The sequence below is a fragment of the Cygnus atratus genome, chromosome 1 (assembly GCF_013377495.2).
Source record: "Cygnus atratus isolate AKBS03 ecotype Queensland, Australia chromosome 1, CAtr_DNAZoo_HiC_assembly, whole genome shotgun sequence".
Classification (NCBI taxonomy): Eukaryota; Metazoa; Chordata; class Aves; order Anseriformes; family Anatidae; genus Cygnus; species Cygnus atratus.
In genome coordinates this window covers 146,468,995-146,490,856 of record NC_066362.1, presented here as the reverse complement: position 1 = coordinate 146,490,856, position 21,862 = coordinate 146,468,995, and the positions used below count along the sequence as shown (strand labels likewise).

Genomic DNA, 21,862 nt, shown 5'->3' with positions numbered 1-21,862 from the left:
GCAAATATTTACATTTGTACAAGCTTGAAAATAAGTTCGAAGTATTCAAATCTAAATCTTAGTAAAAAAATTCTCTTTTTCTCCAAGAGCAAGTCTTTGTGTGCTTACCAAAGCAAAACATCCATGACTCGCATATGACAATAATAATTGTAACGGAATAAGGATTTGAAGGCTTTGTTCCTCATGGAAGGGCTGACAGAGATGTTCATCTGTTTTTATAGTGAATGAAAATAGCCCAATGGTCAGTTTAGTTAACAAAAGGTCTGTCAGTTAACCTACTCTTTACCCCTCACTTTATATCAATAATATAAAGGATAACACACTTTTCCTGAAGTTTTGCATTTTAATGCAAATATATAAAGGTGAGGTCAATAATTTCTTAAGGAGTAAAGCTTACTATGAGTGGACAATAAGGCAGAAGATTTCACTGATGGTAATCCTTTCTCTAATCAAGTTTTGGGGGTTGTTTCAAAACTTAGGTGCGAAAGGCGATGTGGGTTTCCCAGGATCCCCAGGAAGTCCGGGGATCCCAGGCCTAAAAGGAGAACCAGGATATGCCGGTCCACCAGGCCCTAAAGGCAACCAAGGTCTTCCTGGACTACCAGGAATTGCAATGGAGGGCCCTAAAGGAGACAGAGGACCCCAAGGCCAACCTGGCCTTCCAGGTAATTATTCTTCTTTGGTATTAATCTACGCTGTTAATCAATGCTAAACGGGTTTATTAATAATATAATCAATATTGCATATCCTTGTTTCTCCTCTTCTCAGAGACCAGGCAAAAGTTGTCCTTCATAGGAAGCTTGGCATCATGTCCTGCAACAGACAGATATGATGTCCTCAGGCTGTTTGTTTTGACCAGAAGTCTTTCTGACATTGAAAACCTTGCCCTCCTATTTTCACGTGTTTTCCTCTGAGCTTTATTTACTGTTGTGGGGCAGCCATGGCTGCATGTTCCTGTGTCCTGGAGTGTCAATGTGTTTAAAAATAGCTCAGTGTGGCCTTACCTTGGCAGGTGCTCTGTGCTAGTGGTTAATGAGGAGAGTTGAGCAGAGCTGTAGTAAGTCTCTAGCACATTCATACCTGAGAACATACAATACGTTTTTCAGCTCATATAAAACTCTCTACATTATTTTCCATCAACTACAGACAAAATAAATGATAGATATCCAGTCATGTGGGTGGGTATTCATATGCACCTCCCTGCAACAGATTCTCCTACATATTTTCTTGAAATGTTGTTGTGATAATTACTTCAATTATGCCCATCTGTAGTTTGAGCCAGCTCATCCTCCTGCGGGTACTGCTTTTGTACAGAACAAATTTTGCCACTAAATACGTTCTTCCTCTTCTGGTTTATAGGTTTACCAGGTCCAATAGGGCCACCAGGGCAACCAGGTCTGAAAGGGACCAAAGGAGAGCAGGGGAGCGAAGGCTGGCCTGGGACTCCTGGAGGTCCAGGAGTCAAAGGTGATCCAGGTTTCCAGGGTCTGCCAGTAAGTTACTTTCAGCACACTATCCAGATTTGTTGAAACCTGGTTCTTGTAATTAATGGATATATTAATCATAGATATTTCTTCTTCAAAGTAATGATACTTTATGCTCAAGGTGCCTTTGGACTTACTGCTGACAATGTAAAGTCAGTTTCAAAACATTTTAACTCTCTCTTTGAAGGCTATGTACCAATGATCTAGTGAACTAGTGAGCTACTGAACTTATTAGAAGAAATTTATAGATAATGAATGGCAACATACAACACCCAGAAAGTAATTTACAATGTATTAACAGTACAGGATGGCTGCAGTACATCCATAAATCCTGCAAATGTATTAGTAGTTAATATTAAAGGTTGCTTATTTCAAAATAACTTGCCTTCTGAAAATACCCAAACTGCTTGGTTATGATATGAAACCTTTCAAATAAAGTGCACTTTCTGTACTGTCAGTGATGAAATATAGCTGCTGATTTAGAAATACAAGCAGGAAGTGCTGTTAATACATAGTTGTCATATATTTTTCATTTTTTCTGATATAAAACAGTCCCTTTTCTGTGTATTAGGGAGAATTAAGTAAAATAGGGCAGGCACACAAAATAGTTGGTACTCTATACTCTCTCTCTCAGAGTGTCTGCCTTCTTTTTCCACACTAGAAAATATATTCCGTATTTTAACTTGTCATTTCCTCTGTCCTACTAAGAAAATAATAATAAAATTATGGAATAAGGGATAAGAAAGTAGGTAAGTTTGACTCAACAATTCCTAATGTACATAAGAAAGGAAGACTCAAGAAAAAGGTCCTGGTGAAAAAACAAGATACTGATAGTGGACTTAAAAGATCAGATTCTTGATAATGCAAAGATATATTGCAACCTTTTCTGCATCCAGGAGTCAGAAGGGACACTTTCTATCTTAAAGAGCATCATATCATAGTAGTTTTGAAGATAGTAAATTTCAAGATAACATTCCCATATACTTTCCATAATTTAACAATTTGAGGGAAATTCTAAAGCTTTTCACAGGTTAATATTCCACTCCAAGACTATATTTTTTTTAAAAATGGGAAATGCCAAAAGGTTTTGTTTCTTGTCTTTGGTCGGAACAAAATGTTTTACTGTCCTTCAAGAAATAACACTTCAAGGGTAGGATTTCTATTATTTAACTTTGGAAGTCTTACTGTTGACATCCATTTTTGAGCTAGCCATCTCTTCTCCCTTTATAGTCTGTGAAAAGAATTAGGCATTTGTAGGGAGTCATTCTTCACATCTTAATGCAAACATCTAATCCACATCAGATGAAAAATAACCTCTGTGTGTGTTCATTCTATTGCTATTGTAAAATGAGATTATTTCCCACCATTAGTGTTATTTTTCACTGAGTATTTAATTCACATCTCCAACCTCTGATTGGTAGGTTACGTAGGAAAGGGTCTTTGTTTCTTACCTCCACATGTTTTACACAATGTTATATAGGAGACTCTCATTGCCATGTTGCTTCATACTTGGGTTAGCAATTTGTTGGGGGAAACTCTAAGCTATTCTTAAAAGCTTTTTGCACACGATGTAATAGACAAAAGAAGAAAAGGATGTTGGCCGTCAGTTAAGTGACTGTTTATAGTGTCTTTAGAAATATAGGCTTGATTTTCCTTGAAGTGAAGCTATTATGAATTTGTCATTAATTTCAGTGGAGCAGTTTTTAATACTGAAAGCCAGAGGAGGATTTCGCATTGTGTTTGAAGAGTTTAAGTCATTATGTATTTTAGCCCTATTGAAAAGTGAAAGTCTTCAAAGGATTATGAATTGTTGAGTACATTTGATTTCATTCCATGTGTCAATGTAGAAGTTTTTAAGTTTGCTGTGGTCTAGAATTACCCTGTTTGTTTATCTACCAACCATCTTTTGGGGATGCACTGAATTTAATTTTTTTAATTTGTAATAATCAGTGCTTAGTGAAGCTTTTCATAACAGTATGGTCTATGGTTGAAGACCTTTTTATTAGCTACATCATTTGTGAGACACCTTATTCTGATCTAGTATTTTTGTAAGGCAAAAAATACTTGAGCAATGTGACAAACTTGTTCATGTAGGAGCAGCTTCTCATCTAATCATTGTAGAGAAGAACCATTAAACTTAATTCTTCCCTCTTACTATTTTTTCATAGATTTTCAAAAATAGCCTATTTGAGATTTATATCGTAATAGTGTAGGATAACTTTGCTTCACTTTCTCTTTTGTACAGGGTAGTCCAGGTTTACCAGGAGATATCGGTCAAAAGGGTGATCTAGGACCTCCAGGAGTTCCAGGAGTTCCAGGTGAGAAGAAAGTTTGTCCTAAAAAACTTGCAAAGACTGTTTTTTCATCTCCTTCCCCTCTCAAAAAAAAAAAAAAAAAAAAAAAGAAGGTCAGAGAATGTGGACTCTGTGTTACAAAGTAATTGAAGCAGAACATTGAAAGCTGCATCAAAAAATACACAAGAAGAATATTGGGATTTTTCCTCAAGTTTTTTTGCTGTTTCACTGTTGTCTTGCTTCGGCAATTTTAAGTGCATGCTTGCTTTAGAAGATTGACGTAAAATCAATTGTTTGGACATTGCCAGTCAAGAATCTTCAGGATTTTCTTGAGAGTGGGAGGGGCAAGTATTTTTTGTTATTTGAGGAAACATGGGTTCAATATATCTCCATTGTTGACTTAATTGTTGTTATTGTCACCATCACATACATGAGAACACTGTATGTATAAAAAACACAGTTAATAATAGAAAAAAATCTAATTTAGAAAGGTTATTAATTAAGAAAAAATTGTTTTCAGTCACCAGTTCTTTGGCGACTTAGTGTATTTGTTTTTTTGTTTGTTCTTGAAAACAGTTTAAAAGTACTTGTTTGAATAAAATGATGGCCCTTTTGTGATCATGAGGTCACCCATGATTATTCTGAACATGTCCTTCCAAGTAGAGAAATTATTCAATATTCATGTAAACATTTCCTTTGACTTCAGGTCCAAAAGGATCTCCAGGCTTCCCAGGCCTTAAGGGTGAGCGAGGTGACCAAGGTCTTCCTGGATCTAAAGGTATAATGTAAAGACTTGCTTTTTTCTGTTTGTTTGTTTCCAGATTTTGTTGTTAAAATGGTTACTTGTGAGTAATAAATGTATATTTCCTCCCATGCTTCTATTAGGCACAAAAAGGTAGAATCTGAAAACAGATATCATGATATCAGCATCCAAATGTTCAGATTAGGTTTTAGTATTGGGTAGCTTTGGGTGGAGTATTGTTTTTCTTTTTTTTTCTTGAAAAATCAATATTGAGTTGTTTTTTTCTATTATTAGAGTCTTTAAATGGTAATAGAAGGTAACATTGTTCTCTTGCTTTTTTTATTATGCCACTCTATATATGTTTTATTTTGCTTTGTTAATTTTCCAGGTTTACAAGGCCCACCGGGCCCACCAGGTGCTTTTCAACTTGTCAAAGGAGAGCCTGGCTTACCTGGCCCTGTAGGACCAGTTGGTCTCAAAGGGTTCCCAGGACTTCCAGGTCCCAAAGGACAGCAAGGTGAGAAAATCTGTAATTTGCCAGTAGTAATGCAAAAATAGGCCAGTGGCAGGCTAGACACATTTTTGGTATAATGATATCCAGCTTTGTATACCCCACTCAAATTGTGTTAGACAAGGAGGAAGAGAGTACTTCTCTTTGAAGCTTATCCAAAGGAGTGCCAGAAACAGACACCTTCTTTGTGATTTTTATAAGCTTACTCTCTGTAGTCATCACATAAGTATCTGAGATCAGTGGTAAGCAGGATGACCTGCATCATTCCCCAGAATGTATTTGGTTGAGCGTCTTCTGTCTTTAGTGTTTAATTCAAACTTAATTACTGTGTATCTCTGAGAGAAGGCAAACCTAAGGAAAAACACCTTGATCTTGGAGTGGAAAGTGCTCCCTGTGGAAGCTTGTTCCATAGTCCTTGACTTTCTCTCTTAGCCCAAACATTGCAACATTTAAAAGAAAAGGTGAACTGCAAAAATTTAACACAGAGAATAAGGGAATGGAGCAAAAGGTTACGTGAAAGAAATGCTGACACAAGGGTACGCGTCCTTCAGAATGACAGGGCATGGAGAGTGAGAGCTCACATGCATTCTTCAGCTGTTAAGATTTTAAGGGACAGCTTTCTTCCTGGATGTTTTATGAGAAGATGATGGAGGACTATGGTGGAATATAATGAACATTTTCTTTCTAATTAATACAATATGTAAGTTTGTTCTAGAAGGTGGAGTTAAAACCCTGCAAAGACCATTAGGAAATAGCTGTGAAATAATCTCAGAGATTGGGCACAGCATGGTTTGCTTGTATGGGATCTCTTGCTGTTCTCTAGCAGTTAGTTCAATAGAATAACAGAAAACTGCCTTTTGAGTGATCACTAAAAGGACAGCTGTGACTAACTAAAGCTACTGATCTGCCACAGAAAGGTTGGTATGGTGCTGATGGTGTTAACTTATTTTTTGCAAAGTCATAGTTACTGAGTTTATATAGTACCCAGAGCATCTGTTGATGCAGAAGCTGATGAAGGGAAGACATAATATATGTTTGAAAACCTGTTTGGGAAGAAGAAGCTAAGAGAATACTGATTTTCCTGCTGTTCATGACCCTACTTTTTATGGTCTTTTTGAAGGAGTCATATGACAAGCAGAGAGAGATTGCTGTCCTTCCTTTTCATATTCCAGGCAAATACTAGTGTTTTAGAAACACACTCTGCTTATTTTTTTCTGCCCTTCTCTACTACAGTTATTTTGCCTGCAGTAACCCATGTATTTCCTCTAGATATTGAAGTATGCATGCTGAATCTGAATGAGCTTAGTCTGTGCTGAGGTATGACAGCACTGTACACTGTATGAAAAGCCAAAAAGTCAGAACTAACGTGGAGTAACATCCAGTAATAACTATTTCTTGTTTTTAAACAGGAGTGACAGGACCTTCAGGTGTACCTGGACCACCTGGCAGTCCAGGGTTTGATGGCAAACCTGGGCAAAAAGGAGAAGTTGGTCCTTATGGTCCCCCAGGTAAGTCCATGAGTTTTTTGAAGACTTGGTTCCTTCATAGAAAAATAACATAGATTAGGTGTGAAAATATGTAATCTCAATTCTTTAGTTATGTAGGCAGGGAGATACTGCTAAACAAGATCAGTGGTTAAAAAGATCTGAAATTTTCTGTGGAAGCTGGAAGAAAAAGGAGCTAGAATTAGATTCCAGTAGAGTTAGACCTTTTTTTTTTTTTTTTTTTTTAATGGACTGAAAATGAGGGGTATAACTGAGAGAGAAGGGAACCTGTCTGTGTATATCCTTTCATATAAAACATGTTTTGATACCTAGGAAATGTCTGCTGTTTGCATTTCATTAGAAGTAATGATAAAGTAATACTTGCTTCAAGTATAAGTAATGAACAACTTTGTAGATGTTTCTCCCTCAACCATACAACAGAAACTGTAGCATTTGAGACTTCAGTAAAGCTACAAATCAAGGTCACCTGTAGGTATTACTGGGCAAGCTTGAGGATCTTGTGATATTAATATAAGCCTTTCTCTCTGTGTCTGCAGATCTATTCCTTTCCTGCAATTAATAAGAAAGGAATATCGTTGTTTCCTTCAATATAAATGCTGCAAATTCCCCACAGTGTTCATTGCAAAGGGGAGAACATTATCCTGCACACAGAATCAATCTTTTGTCTGCAGTCCTACTTCCATTACCAAATTTATATGGCTGTATTATTTATACATATATAATATAGTATAGTACGTTATATTTATATACATAGATATACATATGTAAAGGGGGCTCATAAGAAGGACAGAGAAAGACTTTTCACCAGGGCAGGGGAGGAATGAACTAGGTGATCTTAAAGGGTCCCTTCCAAGCCATGCCATTCTATGATGAGAGAGAGAGACAAAGGATAAGTAATACAGTCACAGTATCACTGCAGATATTGTTACTTCCACAAAATTGCTGACATCTGAGTGTTTCAACTTCAGTCACAAAAGATAAGTTTTAAAAAATTGTGATATGTTGTGAACAGGTCTTTTTTTTTCTTTTTTTTTTCCGATGTTAATGACTAACTGGGAAACACCGATTCATGAGATTCCTTTACTTACAGTATAATTTCAGCCCTGTTAGAATTCAAAATATTTTTTTCTGTAGATGCTCTCAAATGCATTTTAGTAACAATCAAATAATGAATCAATGGTCACTGCTACCTGAGTTTAAGTAAGCTGACTGTCTCTGATACCAGACAGTGTCTGTAGAGATAAAAGGAGATTCTCTGTATTGTAGGGCCCAGAGGATTCCCTGGTCCACCTGGTCCTGAAGGTTTGCCTGGGGCTATGGGCCCACCAGGTGCAGCATCTGTTGCTCATGGCTTCCTTGTTACCAGACATAGTCAAACCATTGAAGAACCATTATGTCCTTCGGGAACGAGGCTCATTTATCATGGCTACTCCTTGCTTTATGTACAAGGCAATGAAAGAGCACATGGCCAAGATCTGGGTAAGTAGAGACCAAATTAGAATTAAATTAAAATTCAATATAAATCAAATGTTTCTTTCATTTGTAAAACCGTATTGAACAGAACTGTGTCATTATTCTTGGGTAGCTGGTTCTTTATGCTGTCTGGGTTGGTACAAATAATAGGTTGGTGTATAGTAGAATAAGTGTCAGTTTATTTAAGAAAGGTTTTATCAAAGCCTTTGGCATGGTCATCCATAGGATGCATATAGACAAATCAGTGAGATATGGGTGGCTAAATGGATGATAAGGTGCATGGAAAATTGGTGGGTCGAGAGAAGAACCTCAAGTCCAGTAAAGGTGAATGCAAAGTAGCATGCCTATAATGAAGCAATCCCTTGCAGCAGGACAGACAGTGGACTCACTGCTATTTCCAGTAGCAGCAGTAGAGACTGCTACAAAGCAGCATTACACAAAAGGGCCTGGGAGTCCTGGTGAGCAACATATTGAACATGAGTTAGCACTGTACCCTTGCAACAACTACCCACCTCCCTGGTGCCAAAACTGCTAGGCTTTATTGGCCAAAGTACAACCAGTAAGTATAGGGAAGCAATTTTGTCCCTCTATTTGGCAGTTGTGAGATGAGGTCTGATATATTGTGTCTAGGACTTGGGCCTTCCAGAACAAGGAAGACATTGATATACCAGAGTGAATACAACAGCTGGCTACTAAGATGGTTAGTGAGGGCTGGAATATGGACAGCCTGATGGAACTGAGTTTGCTGAGCTGTAACAGAAATTTAAGGAGAAGCCTTTATTGATGTCTATAGCTACCTAATGGGAGGGCATGGAGAAGGTGGAGCTCAGACTCTTCTCAGAGGAACTCAGTGATACTAGAAGAAGCAATAGACACAAGCATGAGATATTCCAGTGATATATAAAGAAAAGATTTTTCACCATAGCTGTGCTCAACCACTGGAGCAGGAGCCCAGAGACGTTGCATCTCTCTCTATTTGCTGATACTCAAAACTCAACTGGCTATGGACCTGAGCAACCTGATCTAACTGGCAAGGAGTTAGGACAGGAGACTTCTAGAGATCTATTCCAATCTAAATTGTTCTATAATTCTACAGGAAAGATTAGGGTATTCCTTCCCTTGCCCTGTTCCTTCCTTCTGAAGCTAAGAGAAGTCACTCCCTCTGAGAAAGCTGGGCCCTCCAGAGCAAATGTGGTTTTAAAATGCTTTGGAGCTGCTACTGAAATATTTGTTGGGCAACTGGCAATGTTTTAGCAAAAATGGACTAACGAGTAACCTTTGACTTTACATTTCAGGCACGGCAGGGAGCTGTCTTCGTAAATTTAGTACTATGCCTTTCTTATTCTGCAATATCAACAATGTATGTAACTTTGCATCAAGGAATGACTATTCCTACTGGCTGTCAACGCCTGAACCCATGCCAATGAGTATGGCTCCTATCACTGGGGAAAGTATCAGACCATTCATCAGCAGGTACAGTATCATAAAATGAAGAAGCCTGTGAAAGTCGTGCATAGTACTTTATTTTCTTGCAAAAGACTTGTATTCTATATGTTTTTATTTCCTCCCTTTAAATTTAAAGTTTAAGTTCTTTTGGTGAAATGCTTCAAAGAGTACATGTATTCAGTTTAGACTTTGATCAAAAATAAATCCATTTTGGAGGAAATCCAAATAGGGTAGTCAGTTTTGAGTCTAATTTGAACAAAAATATTTACTTTGAAATTATGTTTTGTGATATACATTGAAGGAGAAAAAGTTTTGAATTTATTCACAATGCCTGTCCAAAACAATTCTTCTTTTTTTTCACTAGCCATAGCTAGAAGCTTTTCAGGGCTCAGTTTCCTTTCATTTGCAAATGGTAGCATTATTTATCATACAGTAGAGTGCCAGGCAGGCTTCTTGCATTGCTTTGGACAGAGGTGGTGTTTTCGTCTATCCCTACGGGGGGAGGGAGAGGCACGGAGAGGACATGGAAAGCTCACGTGGTTAATAGGTGGCTCAGAGGCTGGTGCCAGCACAGAAATTTTGGGTTTTTTCACCATGGGGAGCTTTACTCGGCACCCGGCCTGATGGCCTCAGATGGGTCCCTATCTCCAAGGGGAAAACGGATCCTAGGCCAGGAGCTGGCGGGGCTCATAGAGAGAGCTTTAAACTAGGCGAGAAGGGGGACGGGGCTCAAACAAGGCTTGTTGGAGCCGTGCCGGGGGAAACAATGGCTAGGCTGGGGAAGAAGGCGATGGCCCAGCTGAAGTGCATCTACACTAATGCACGCAGCATGGGTAACAAACAGGAGGAGCTGGAAGCCATCGTCCAGCAGGAAGGCTACGACTTGGTTGCCATCACGGAGACGTGGTGGGACCGCTCCCACGACTGGAGTGCTGCAATGCCTGGCTATCGGCTCTTCAGGAGGGACAGGCAGCACAGAGGGGGTGGTGGCGTGGCTCTCTACATTAGAGAATCTTTTGATGTTGTGGAACTCCAGGCTGGGAATGATAAGGTTGAATCCCTGTGGGTTAGGATCTGCGGGAAGGCCGGCAAGGCTAGCGTCCTGGTCGGGGTCTGTTATAGACCGCCGAACCAGGATGAGGAGACGGATGAGGAGTTTTATAGGCAACTGACAGAAGTTGCAAAATCGTCGGCGCTTGTCCTCGTGGGGGACTTCAACTTCCCGGATATATCCTGGAAACACAACACGGCACGGAGAAAGCAGTCTAGGAGGTTTCTGGAGAGCGTGGGAGATAGCTTCCTGACGCAGCTGGTCAGTGAACCCACCAGGGGTGGTGCCCCGCTAGACCTTCTCTTCACAAACAGAGAAGGACTGGTGGGAGATGTGGTGGTCGGAAACTGTCTTGGACAGAGTGACCACGAAATGGTAAAGTTCTCTATTCTTGGCGAGGCCAGGAAGGGGACCAGTAAAACTGCTGTCTTGGACTTCCGGAGGGCTGACTTTGAGCTGCTCAGGACGCTGGTTGGCCGAGTCCCTTGGGAGGCGGTTCTGAAGGGCAGAGGAGTCCAGGAAGGCTGGGCGCTCCTCAAGAAGGAAATCTTAAAGGCACAGGAGCGGTCCGTCCCCACGTGCCCAAAGACGAGCCGGCGTGGAAGAAGACCGGCCTGGCTGAACAGAGAGTTGCGGCTTGTGCTTAGCAGAAAAAAGAGGGTTTATAATCTTTGGAAAAAAGGGCGGGCCACTGAGGAGGACTACAAGGATGTAGCGAGGTTGTGCAGGGAGAAAATTAGAAAGGCCAAAGCTCATCTGGAGCTCAACCTGGCTACTGCCGTTAAAGACAACAAAAAATCCTTTTACAAATATATCAATGCGAAACGGAGGACTAAGGAGAATCTCCATCCTTTACTGGATGCGAGGGGAAACCTAGTTACTAAGGATGAAGAAAAGGCTGAGGTGCTTAATGCCGCCTTTGCCTCAGTCTTTAGCGGCAATACCGGTTGTTCTCTGGATACCCAGTGCCCTGAGCTGGCGGAAGGGGATGGGGAGCAGGATGTGGCCTTTGCTATTCATGAGGAAATGGTTGGCGACCTGCTAAGAAGCTTGGATGTGCGCAAGTCGATGGGGCCGGATGGGATGCACCCGAGGGTACTGAAAGAACTGGCGGAGGAGCTGGCCGAGCCGCTTTCCATCATTTATCGGCAGTCCTGGCTATCGGGGGAGGTCCCAGTTGACTGGCGGCTAGCCAATGTGACGCCCATCTATAAGAAGGGCCGGAGGGCAGACCCGGGTAACTATAGGCCTGTCAGTTTGACCTCAGTGCCAGGAAAGCTCATGGAGCAGATTATCTTGAGGGTCATCACGCGGCACTTGCAGGGCGAGCAGGCGATCAGGCCCAGTCAGCATGGGTTTATGAAAGGCAGGTCCTGCTTGACGAACCTGATCTCCTTCTATGACAAAGTGACGCGCTTGGTGGATGAGGGAAGGGCTGTGGATGTGGTTTACCTTGACCTCAGTAAGGCTTTTGACACCGTTCCCCACAACATTCTCCTCAAGAAACTGGCTGCTCGGGGCTTGGACTGGCGTACGCTTCGCTGGGTTAGAAACTGGCTGGATAGCCGGGCCCAGAGAGTTGTGGTGAATGGAGTCAAATCTGGTTGGAGGCTGGTCACAAGTGGTGTCCCCCAGGGCTCAGTACTGGGGCCGGTCCTCTTTAATATCTTTATCGATGACCTGGATGAGGGGATGGAGTGCACCCTCAGTAAGTTTGCAGATGACACCAAGCTAAGTGCGTGTGTCGATCTGCTCGAGGGCAGGAAGGCTCTGCAGGAGGATCTGGATAGGCTGGAGCGATGGGCTGAGGTCAACTGTATGAAGTTCAACAAGGCCAAGTGCCGGGTCCTGCACCTGGGGCGCAACAACCCCAAGCAGAGCTACAGGCTGGGAGATGAGTGGCTGGAAAGCTGCCTGGCCGAGAAGGACCTGGGAGTATTGGTTGATAGTCGGCTGAATATGAGCCAGCAGTGTGCTCAGGTGGCCAAGAAGGCCAACAGCATCCTGGCCTGTATAAGAAGCAGTGTGGCCAGCAGGTCTAGGGAGGTGATTGTCCCCCTGTACTCGGCTCTGGTGAGGCCGCACCTCGAGTACTGTGTTCAGTTTTGGGCCCCTCGCTACAGGAAGGACATGGACGTGCTCGAGCGAGTCCAGAGAAGGGCGACCAAGCTGGTGAGGGGTCTGGAGAACAAGTCTTACGAGGAGCGGCTGAGGGAGCTGGGCTTGTTCAGCCTGGAGAAGAGGAGGCTCAGGGGCGACCTTATCGCTCTCTACAGTTACCTTAAAGGAGGCTGTAGTGAGGTGGGGGTTGGTCTGTTCTCCCACGTGCCTGGTGACAGGACGAGGGGGAATGGGCGAAAGTTGCGCCAGGGGAGTTTTAGGTTGGATGTTAGGAAGAACTTCTTTACCGAAAGGGTCATTAAGCATTGGAACGGGCTGCCCAGGGAGGTGGTGGAGTCGCCATCCCTGGAGGTCTTTAAAAGACGTTTAGATGTAGAGCTTAGTGATATGGTTTAGTGGAGTACTTAGTGTTAGGTCGGAGGTTGGACTCGATGATCTTGAGGTCTCTTCCAACCTAGAAATCTGTGTGTGTGTCTGTGTGTGACTGCTTGAATACAGTCACTACTGTCTGACTTACAGGAAACAGTTGCAAAATCAATAATCTATTTTTTAATAAATCCAGATTCTCAGCTAGCAGAAATTACGGCACTTATATTGGATGTAAGTGTTGTGCATCAATCCAACATGTTAAAATTCTGGTCCATCTCAAGGTTGCTAGCAAAAAAACATCCTGGCATAATAGGCCTAGTGCTGAAGGCAGAGGGGTGAGCAAAAGTGTGGTATACTGTACCACTGTCATTAAGATTCTGACAAAGGAAGCTCCAGCCAAAAGCTTTGATGATAATCAGTAGATCTATGTGTTACTAAGATTCCCATCATTGCTTCTAACCTGTATCAGCAATTTTGGTCACTCTTCCTGCCATATAAAGTGAATAGGAGTAAAGGTTGTCGGCATTGCTTTCTCAGGCTGGTATACACCATCTAAGAGAAAGGACAGTTAACATCATCTGAAGGTTGTAGTCTTGACATATCGATATGTTCAAAAAAAACCCTGTTTCATCCTTCTGCAAAAGATTTCATATTCATTTTGAACAGTAGAATCCATTGTGAGTCTGTAGTTGTACTCTGTACCCTATTTATGGTTTAGTGGCAAATAAATGTATATGCCTTGAAAATTAGATGGGCAAATTGAGGCCAAGATTCTCAAGAGTGACTACAGTTTTTGTTGGTCTTACAATTTTGGTGGTTAATTTGATATGAATGGAAAGGGTTTGACCTTCAGAAAGATTCAAATGACCATCCATAGAAATTCATGTTCCTTTTATGCCATCCATGATCAAGCACCCAACATTTTGCACCTTTGACAATCACTTTGGAAAATCTTCCCCAGTGAGGAACCCAGCAGTATTTTGCTTTCTTATGCATATGGAGTAGTCTTTATACCATAAAAATGTATATGTATATATGCAAAGGTGTGTGGGGGGTGTATATATATCTCTCTATATACATCTATGTGTATTTTTATATATGAGTTTTTCTCCTTTTAGCCATGGCAAAGAGTGACATAATTGTCGTACACATTTTTTAAAACCAGCAAGGAATCCGAGAAGACTATTCTTTCAATTTATTTTATTAGCTGAAGCCTTTAAACCAACAGTTTCCCCTGACCAAAAGCTGAAAAGGTATAGAAGTATCACTTGCTGCCTTGGGTCATGGGACTTCTTTTCATGTATACTGAAATACCAGAAATCTCTTGAAGCAAAGCAGAGCTCCAAGAATAGAGGCAACTTTTACATTCTTTTAACCTACTCTTTCATTGATGTTTTTCTAAAATAACTGTTTTGCTTCTGCGCTAAAGATGAAGGCAATAGGTATGAAAGCAGTCTTCACAAGTCAGAAATAGAAGGCTTTCATTCTGAATTCCTTTGCTTTTGTGCATTTTCCAGAATCCAGCTTAATCCATTTTGCACTTGATTTTTTTTTTTTTTTCACAGCTTTGATAATAGTATTCTGACTGTGTACTTCTAGGTATCTGGTTTGAATCATTTTCATCATTGCTTACTGCAGTAGCCAGTTCAGGAGTTGTACAAGAAAAAAATGATTATATCTATTGAATTCTTTACTACCAGCTTCGATATCATAATTGTCAACCCAACTCACATTTCTTATAATTCTCCTGTGAAGTCATGAGTGGTCTTTGGATTATTCAGTAACCTAGCAGTTCTGAGACACAATGAATTTATCTGAACCAAAAGAACTGCTGCAGTGTAGCTTTCAAAGAGTTGCTTTCAGGTACATTGTTCAGTTACATTGCTAGAAACCTCTTATGGGAGATAAAGACCACAAATGTAAATAAAAGCCAGTTTTAAGGAACATGCATAGGGAAGAGTCTGTGTTACATTAGATTAGTGGTGATTGTAACACATTTTCCACAGAGATGGCTTTCTCTCTGGAAGCCACTCTGAGCTATGTTTAGGATGATGAATTGCTGTTATTTGTCTCTGATCACAGTAGACTACTTTATAAGTGATACCCGCTGCTTTGCAATGTTAGGCTATTTGCCTCTCATGTTCATGACATTGAGCACTTTAAGAGCACTTTAAAAAACAGTACAAATGGGACTAGCAAAAGACAAATGCATTAAAATATTCAGATAAGTCTCTTGTTCTGAGCTCTTAGGAAGGCTAGTATGAGTAAGATTCAATTCTTAAGTAGTCCCTAAGTAAATGAGATACAAAAAAGAAACAGGTGTTTTTCTAAATGAAATGCTTGGATTTTTGCCTTGCTTTTTAAGGTGACAACATTTTTGATTCAAACTTTCTTAATGAAAGTAATTTCTGAAAAAAATATAAAGTTTAGTCTTGAGTGCATGTATCTCATTTGCGTCTTGGTCTTTCTAGATGCGCCGTGTGTGAAGCCCCTGCTATGGTAATAGCTGTTCACAGTCAAACAATTCAAATACCACCATGTCCTGAAGGCTGGAGTTCACTTTGGATTGGTTACTCCTTTGTCATGGTAAGTGCACTGAGCTCACAAAATAAGTGTATGATACACACTCCCGGTCTGGGAAAGTTCATACCTGTCAGTTCAGATCTCAGGAGGGCATTAGACCTCTACCCTTTCTGTTGACTTTAAAAGGATTCAGGCTAATTACTAAATGAGAATAATGCAATAGCATTTCCTTGTTAATTTTTTGGGAAATGCACACAGCATGCTCTCTTGTTTGCAGCTCCAACAAAGGATCCAAGTGTTGAATAAACAAGGAAATAAGCATAATTTTCTACTGTCCTTCCCATGCTGCATCAGTTTCCTGAGCACAGCAGTGCCTATCTTGTTCCCATTTTTTTGATAAATAAGCCTTCAGTTTTCAACTGGTAGTTTCTGTCTTTCATGCTGTTTCCTCAGCTGTATGTATACTAGTAAAATAAACAGGGCCAGGGAATAGTCTGAAAAGCCAGTCCGTAGCCCTCCATAGTGGTTAGTTGTTAGCATGCTGTCATGCTCACAGCCTATAACAACAGCCACTCTCCCAGGTGTTGTGTGGGCATGATCTGAGACAGTGTGGTTCCAGAGGTGTGAGCACTTGGCAGAGGGAAAGAGGTGACTGTGATGTGGGGAAGGAACTGGGTTTAGCTATTCAGATATAAACCATACTGGTCTGGCATGGACCTGAGAGACAGCCATGCCCTTTGGCTAGCACAGAGATATCTTGGGTCTTACTGTCAGTCCTGAAAGATTTCTGTGCATACAGCTGCCCTGAGGTTGGTGTTGGTGGTGTATTGTGCTGCCATTAAACTAGTCAGGCTGGTGCCACCTCAGGAGCCCTTCAGCTACGCATTCTTGCTCTTCCCTGAGCAGAGGGACAAAACAGCAGACAGACACAACAGAGGACGAGGAGCGCATGTGAAGAAATATTTGTGCAAGAGTTAATAAATGTTGTAGCAGAAGAGATGAAAAGTTCCTTTCTCACTGATGTTTTTTCACTTTCCTAGCACACCAGTGCTGGTGCTGAGGGCTCTGGCCAGGCCCTGGCATCTCCTGGTTCCTGCCTAGAGGAGTTCCGCAGCGCTCCCTTCATTGAATGCCATGGCCGGGGCACCTGCAATTATTATGCAAATGCTTACAGCTTCTGGCTTGCCACTATAGAGAGGAATGAGATGTTCAAGTAAGTTCATGATTTATTTATCAGTATTTGAGACTCAGTCAAACCTTGTCACTGAATAACAGAAGTATTGTTTGAGTGTAATACATGGTTGGAGTACTGGCTGTGCCCCAGCATGGTTATTATGTACAGTTAGTGATTTCATAGCAAAAAGGAAAAATGATAATAGTTTTGGGGGGAATGAATGAGTGTATTCACATTTGTGAATGAGTGTATTCACAAACCTTAGTGTTTACAATTTGTCATTTGCGCTTGGCATTTTACTCTCCAGAATTATCTAAAATGTTTGCATTTCCACTATTTTGATTGTATTCGTTGAATCGTAACTGGGATAGGCTGAAATCCTGATTGAAATTAACTCAGACTATACCATTCTCCCTAGTGGATGTTAACCTGTAATAGAACCACTGGAAATTAATGCAGATGTTGACCATGGAGAGGGAAGAAACTAAGTGAGCTGAGCAATTGTTTACCTCTCCACAATGATGGAGGAAGTATGTCTGAATAAAGTGCAGCTGAAGGCAGAGGCCTTAGGTATTTCTTCAGTCCTGCTGAGGTCCTAATTTGAGGAATTAAGTGGTAGTAGGCTTAGTTCTAGTCTCCTGCACATAAATGTGTTTTTCAACATGGTCTCATTTGTTCCATCCAAATTTTATTAGATATTAGTGTATAGACCAGTTCCCAGGTCTGCAAAGTTTACCCGATTAGCAGGCACTCCTCTGGAGCACAGGCAAACATCTTCTTCCACAGAAGTCCAGGCTGCCACTTTGCATACCCGTTATCTGTTCATGTCTTCTAGATGTGAATGCTCACCAGCCTCAGCCAAAATGAAGCAGGCTGATTAGCCAGTTTTGACTGTTTGTCTATAAGATAGTTGTCAAATAAGTAGGTGGAAAAGTTGAGCGCCATGACTGATAATCATTGGGGCTGTGATAATCTCATCATCGAGAAAAGCTTCTACTAAAAGAGCCCATGTGCCATCATTGGGGTGAGCACTGGCTCCCTAGGAAGGAGGAAAGCAGGTCAGAGGAAAATTTAGAAGAGTCAGCACTACGATTGTTTGTATTCATTGTGTCCTATTCAGAGATGTCTCAACTTCATATCCTTTTCTGGCAACAAACTATATCTCAAATTACTAAAATAACCCCAGATTAGGATAACTGTTCTGCTATCATAATTCACGAGTACTCTTCAGTGTCCCATAAACTCATAATCCTTTCTCAAGAAAAAAGTCAAATGGAAGCACACTTTTGTCTGAAAATGCTTTATTTCCAGTTGTTATGAGTAACTCCTTATGATATGTTAAGCACTAAGTATTTTGGTTTGTCTTTCTGAACCACACCAGTCACTCATAAACAGTCAAATGTCTCCAGTTCCCTTGCCCAACTTTTCTTTTTTTTTTTTTTTTTAATGTCCAAATTTCAGCATGTTTTCAAGCTTCTGTTTAAGCAGGTAGTTCCTTCTGCTTAAGAAAACCTTCAGCCTAGTGACAGAACTGAATTCTAAAGTAACTGGAAGTGGCCGAAGTTTATAAGTAATCCTGTGATAGTTTGTGGCTTACACTTGGAAGTGAGCACACATCAAAGAAATTAGGGATACCTTCTTAATTCAGCAGAGCTTGAAGAGGCACTTGGCTGCATGCAAAGTTTGCCTTGTAAATTGTAAACCTGAAAACTGACTGTTTTATTAACAGTTTTTAACGGGTCTTTCATTTTCTTTATTTTTAATAGGAAACCGACTCCGTCAACTTTGAAAGCAGGGGATCTGCGCTCAAACGTTAGCCGTTGTCAAGTCTGTATGAGAAAAACATAATGACTTTTGAATTTCAACTAATTTCACACAATATGGTGCTATTTGTTTAACAGCAATGAAGCCTAGACATATATCATATGTACCTCATTGTTGTCCAATATGAAAACAGTAAAGTGCCTTTTAGGAACTTGCATAACTAACACACACTGCTTTACTGGCCCTGTCCTTGCTGAAGAAGAAAAGAGACAACAAAGATAAGCTTCAAATGTTGACATGCCAAATGGCACTTTTGATCAAAAAATACATATTTTTTATATAAATGCAATGCACTGATAGAATAAAAAGTCAGCATTCATCCAGAAAAATGCAAAGGTGCTAGGAGGTATGCAGTTCTGCCTTATACTGTTTGACTCCCCTTTCTCATTCTTGTATTATATATTTAGATTCATTTTTCTTCCCCAGATAAGTTTGTTGTTACCATTATTTAGGTGTCTCAAAATCCCACACTCTTGGGTATGTACTTATCGTTCCTGTACAAAGCAATACTAATGTAAAAAAAAAAAAAAAAGGAGTTTTGGGATTACAGACTGTGGTTAACCATCTTTTCAAAGCATAGATTGCCATCCTGCAAACTTTTGCTTCTGTTGTAGTCCTTAGGGCTATTGGTTTTAATGGGACTACATCTGGAAGAGATTGCCAAATTGGGCTCACAAATAGGCGTTTCTGCTATGTTGGTACTATGCAGCTTCTTTATGCAGTAGAACAAACTTTCCTGTGGAATAAAGAATGATCCAACAATGGTCAAGAAAAAAAATATATATAAATATTTTAGTAATTTATATAGATATTGACCATTAGGCTTTGAGTTTATCATTTTGAAAAGAAGCTTACAAAAGTTTTCTTCTTTTCAGTGTCATAAATTAAATGCCAAAATATGATGTGAAATGTTCATTTTACATAGGTCATTTCAATGCCAAAGTTGCAGATACTGAACCCAGGTTAATAGCTATTTGTGTTTATTATAGTAAATCCTGCTTTGAGCTTATAGTCTTTATTCTGTATTTAATGTTTTTCAGGGTTTTAAACACTACTCACACACTGAATGACTTGATATTGAAAAGGATAAGGCCTTAATTTTGTTAATATTGTGCCAAAAAATTCTTCAAAGTAGCCTCAAAAATATTTCTAAAGAATTTCTATGCAGCAATACCAATGTTTGAGCACATCAGCATCCAAAGGTGTTTTATAGTCTATAACCATGAAAATACCAAAAGATTTTTGCAAATGTCAAGGCCTTTGTGTAATTTCTTAAATGTGTATTATTTCTTAAGAGTTCAAGTTTGTAATAAAACTATTTGTGTAAAAAAAAAAAGCAGAAGAAAAGAAAAAAGTTTTTACTAATTTGTTATTAGCATTCATTTACAGCAATGAACTAATTTTGAATAAGCCACCAATAAATGCACAAGCTTAATGCAATCACAGATTATTTTTGTTTTGCACATCTTGCAGATGTACAAAGCATCTTCAAAAGGGGAAAGCAGGACACTGTACAGACACCTCAATTGTTACTGTGTAAGAACTGGTACTGATAGACAAAGCATGGATTATGCATCTGTTACTGAAATGTGTTTGATGTTAACGTGTTACAGAAATACTCAAACTTCATCTTAGCTTATGGGAAGCAGTCAAGATACAGAATTTTTTCACTCTTCCTTTGAATTTTCCTAGACAAAATGGAACTAAATTGTACAGGGTGAAAATCAAAGTATCTGATATAATTTTGCTTGTAAGCAGGGAAGGTGAATCTTTGCTCAGGTTGTCTGAAGAGGAAATGGGCCATGATATCTTTTTTCCTTGGCAAAAGCACATACTTTGTTAATGTTGCATATTGTTTTCCCAAATTCATGGGTAGGCTGCTGCTGCTGCTGTTCTGAACTGACTTTCACTTAAAATCCTTGAGAACATTGGCTGGCCAAATGACTGAGTGCCCCTGAATAGAAATTGGCCATTTCCTTCAGTTCTGAGTCTTACTCTCATGGAAGAGTTCTGACAGATGATCATTTTATTTATAAATGACCAGTCCCCATAAAAGTCCTTTACCAGCCTATGAAGTACAGTAATGTGTTTCTGTCTAATCAGCCTGGTGAAGGGTTTTCCAAAGTGCTGTATGTTTTTCAGAGGAAGAGGAGAACAGAGGGTGATTCCTCTTGTTGTCTAGGAGGAGTGATGCAGACATTCAGCCTTCTCCAATTCAGAGAATCAAAGCTACTGGTCAGACGTCTTAATTGCACTCTACAGCTTACCTCCAAGGGGTTATCTCAGCTAGGGGTTTAGTTTGATTGGTTCAAATCACCTCAGAACTGATAGATGGTTGATTTTTTAAGTCCTACATGCACGTTGTAATCAAATTTGTGCATAAGAAAACAATTCCCTTTGCTGGTAAAGGGACTACTCATTGCAGCTGGGTGTGTACTAACCTGTATTTTCTTAAATGGGAGCATTTTGTAAACAAGGTCCTTTGGAAAAAAAAATAATCAAAAAACATTTGAACTATAGTTTTATGTCATACTTACCTAGTAGGAATTATTTATTCCATAACCTCCAGCTCTTAAAATGACCTAAACCTCTGTAATGCTTGATATGCTGTTTCTACTTAAGTGAATGAGTAAACTTGTCAGTGGTTATTGAATACAAATCAGATCTCCTGAAAATACTGTGAATGCTGGATTTTGATGCCCTGCATGAGGAAGAGCCCACATACTAAAGCAGAACAGTTGTGAAATTCTTTCTTTCAAAAGTCTGTAAGTATCCCATATTCAGTCATTCTTGGCCAGCTTTGTTGCTACAGTACAGTTCATTGTGTGAACAGGCAACTGCAAACACGTGATTTGTTAAAATTGTCTTGCATAAGCTTAAATTTCAGGAAAAAGCTTTCCTAAAGAAGTACAGCTTGTTTAGTAGGCCTGACTGTTTTTGAATGCAGTACTTGAAGAGTAACTTTCATGACCCAAATAAATACATTTCTAAAACAGCAGGTGGTGCCCTTGCTCTCTTTATGCTGAGTGGTACTAACAACTTCAACAAATAATGTGTTCTCCAGTTCACCAAAATGTAAAGCAGGGTAGCAGTTCTCTATTTTCCTGAGTCTCTGTCTTTATTCCTACATGTTCTATTCACCAGCAATTTTCTTTTTCAAATATAAATAAAGCAGTGTTTAGTAAAAAATAAAAAATAAAAAAGGCAGATTCTAAAAACAGGCAAAATAAAAATAGAACAAAATGAAACAATTTGTTTCAAAATATATATTTGATTATCTCTTACCCTGTGTATCTTTTCTGGCTGATGCACATTCAGTTCATAATTATATATCTTTCCCTTTCA

At 39.9% G+C, this 21,862-nt stretch overlaps 1 protein-coding gene across 3 annotated transcripts in view; it reads left to right on the top strand.

The window, feature by feature from the left end:
- Positions 1-21,512, top strand: part of COL4A1 (collagen type IV alpha 1 chain) — a 132,106-nt gene extending 110,594 nt beyond the window's left edge. For all 3 annotated transcript variants that reach the window (XM_035565605.2, XM_050708416.1, XM_035565606.1), the window contains exons 42-52: positions 480-665; positions 1,360-1,493; positions 3,730-3,802; positions 4,485-4,556; positions 4,909-5,037; positions 6,441-6,539; positions 7,803-8,015; positions 9,305-9,482; positions 15,468-15,582; positions 16,560-16,732; positions 18,460-21,512. In XM_035565605.2, coding sequence (XP_035421498.1) covers positions 480-665; positions 1,360-1,493; positions 3,730-3,802; positions 4,485-4,556; positions 4,909-5,037; positions 6,441-6,539; positions 7,803-8,015; positions 9,305-9,482; positions 15,468-15,582; positions 16,560-16,732; positions 18,460-18,541 — 1,454 coding nt within the window. In that variant the 3' untranslated portion in view covers positions 18,542-21,512. The remainder of the gene's footprint in view (positions 1-479; positions 666-1,359; positions 1,494-3,729; positions 3,803-4,484; positions 4,557-4,908; positions 5,038-6,440; positions 6,540-7,802; positions 8,016-9,304; positions 9,483-15,467; positions 15,583-16,559; positions 16,733-18,459) is intronic.
- The last annotated feature ends 350 nt before the right edge of the window (positions 21,513-21,862 follow it).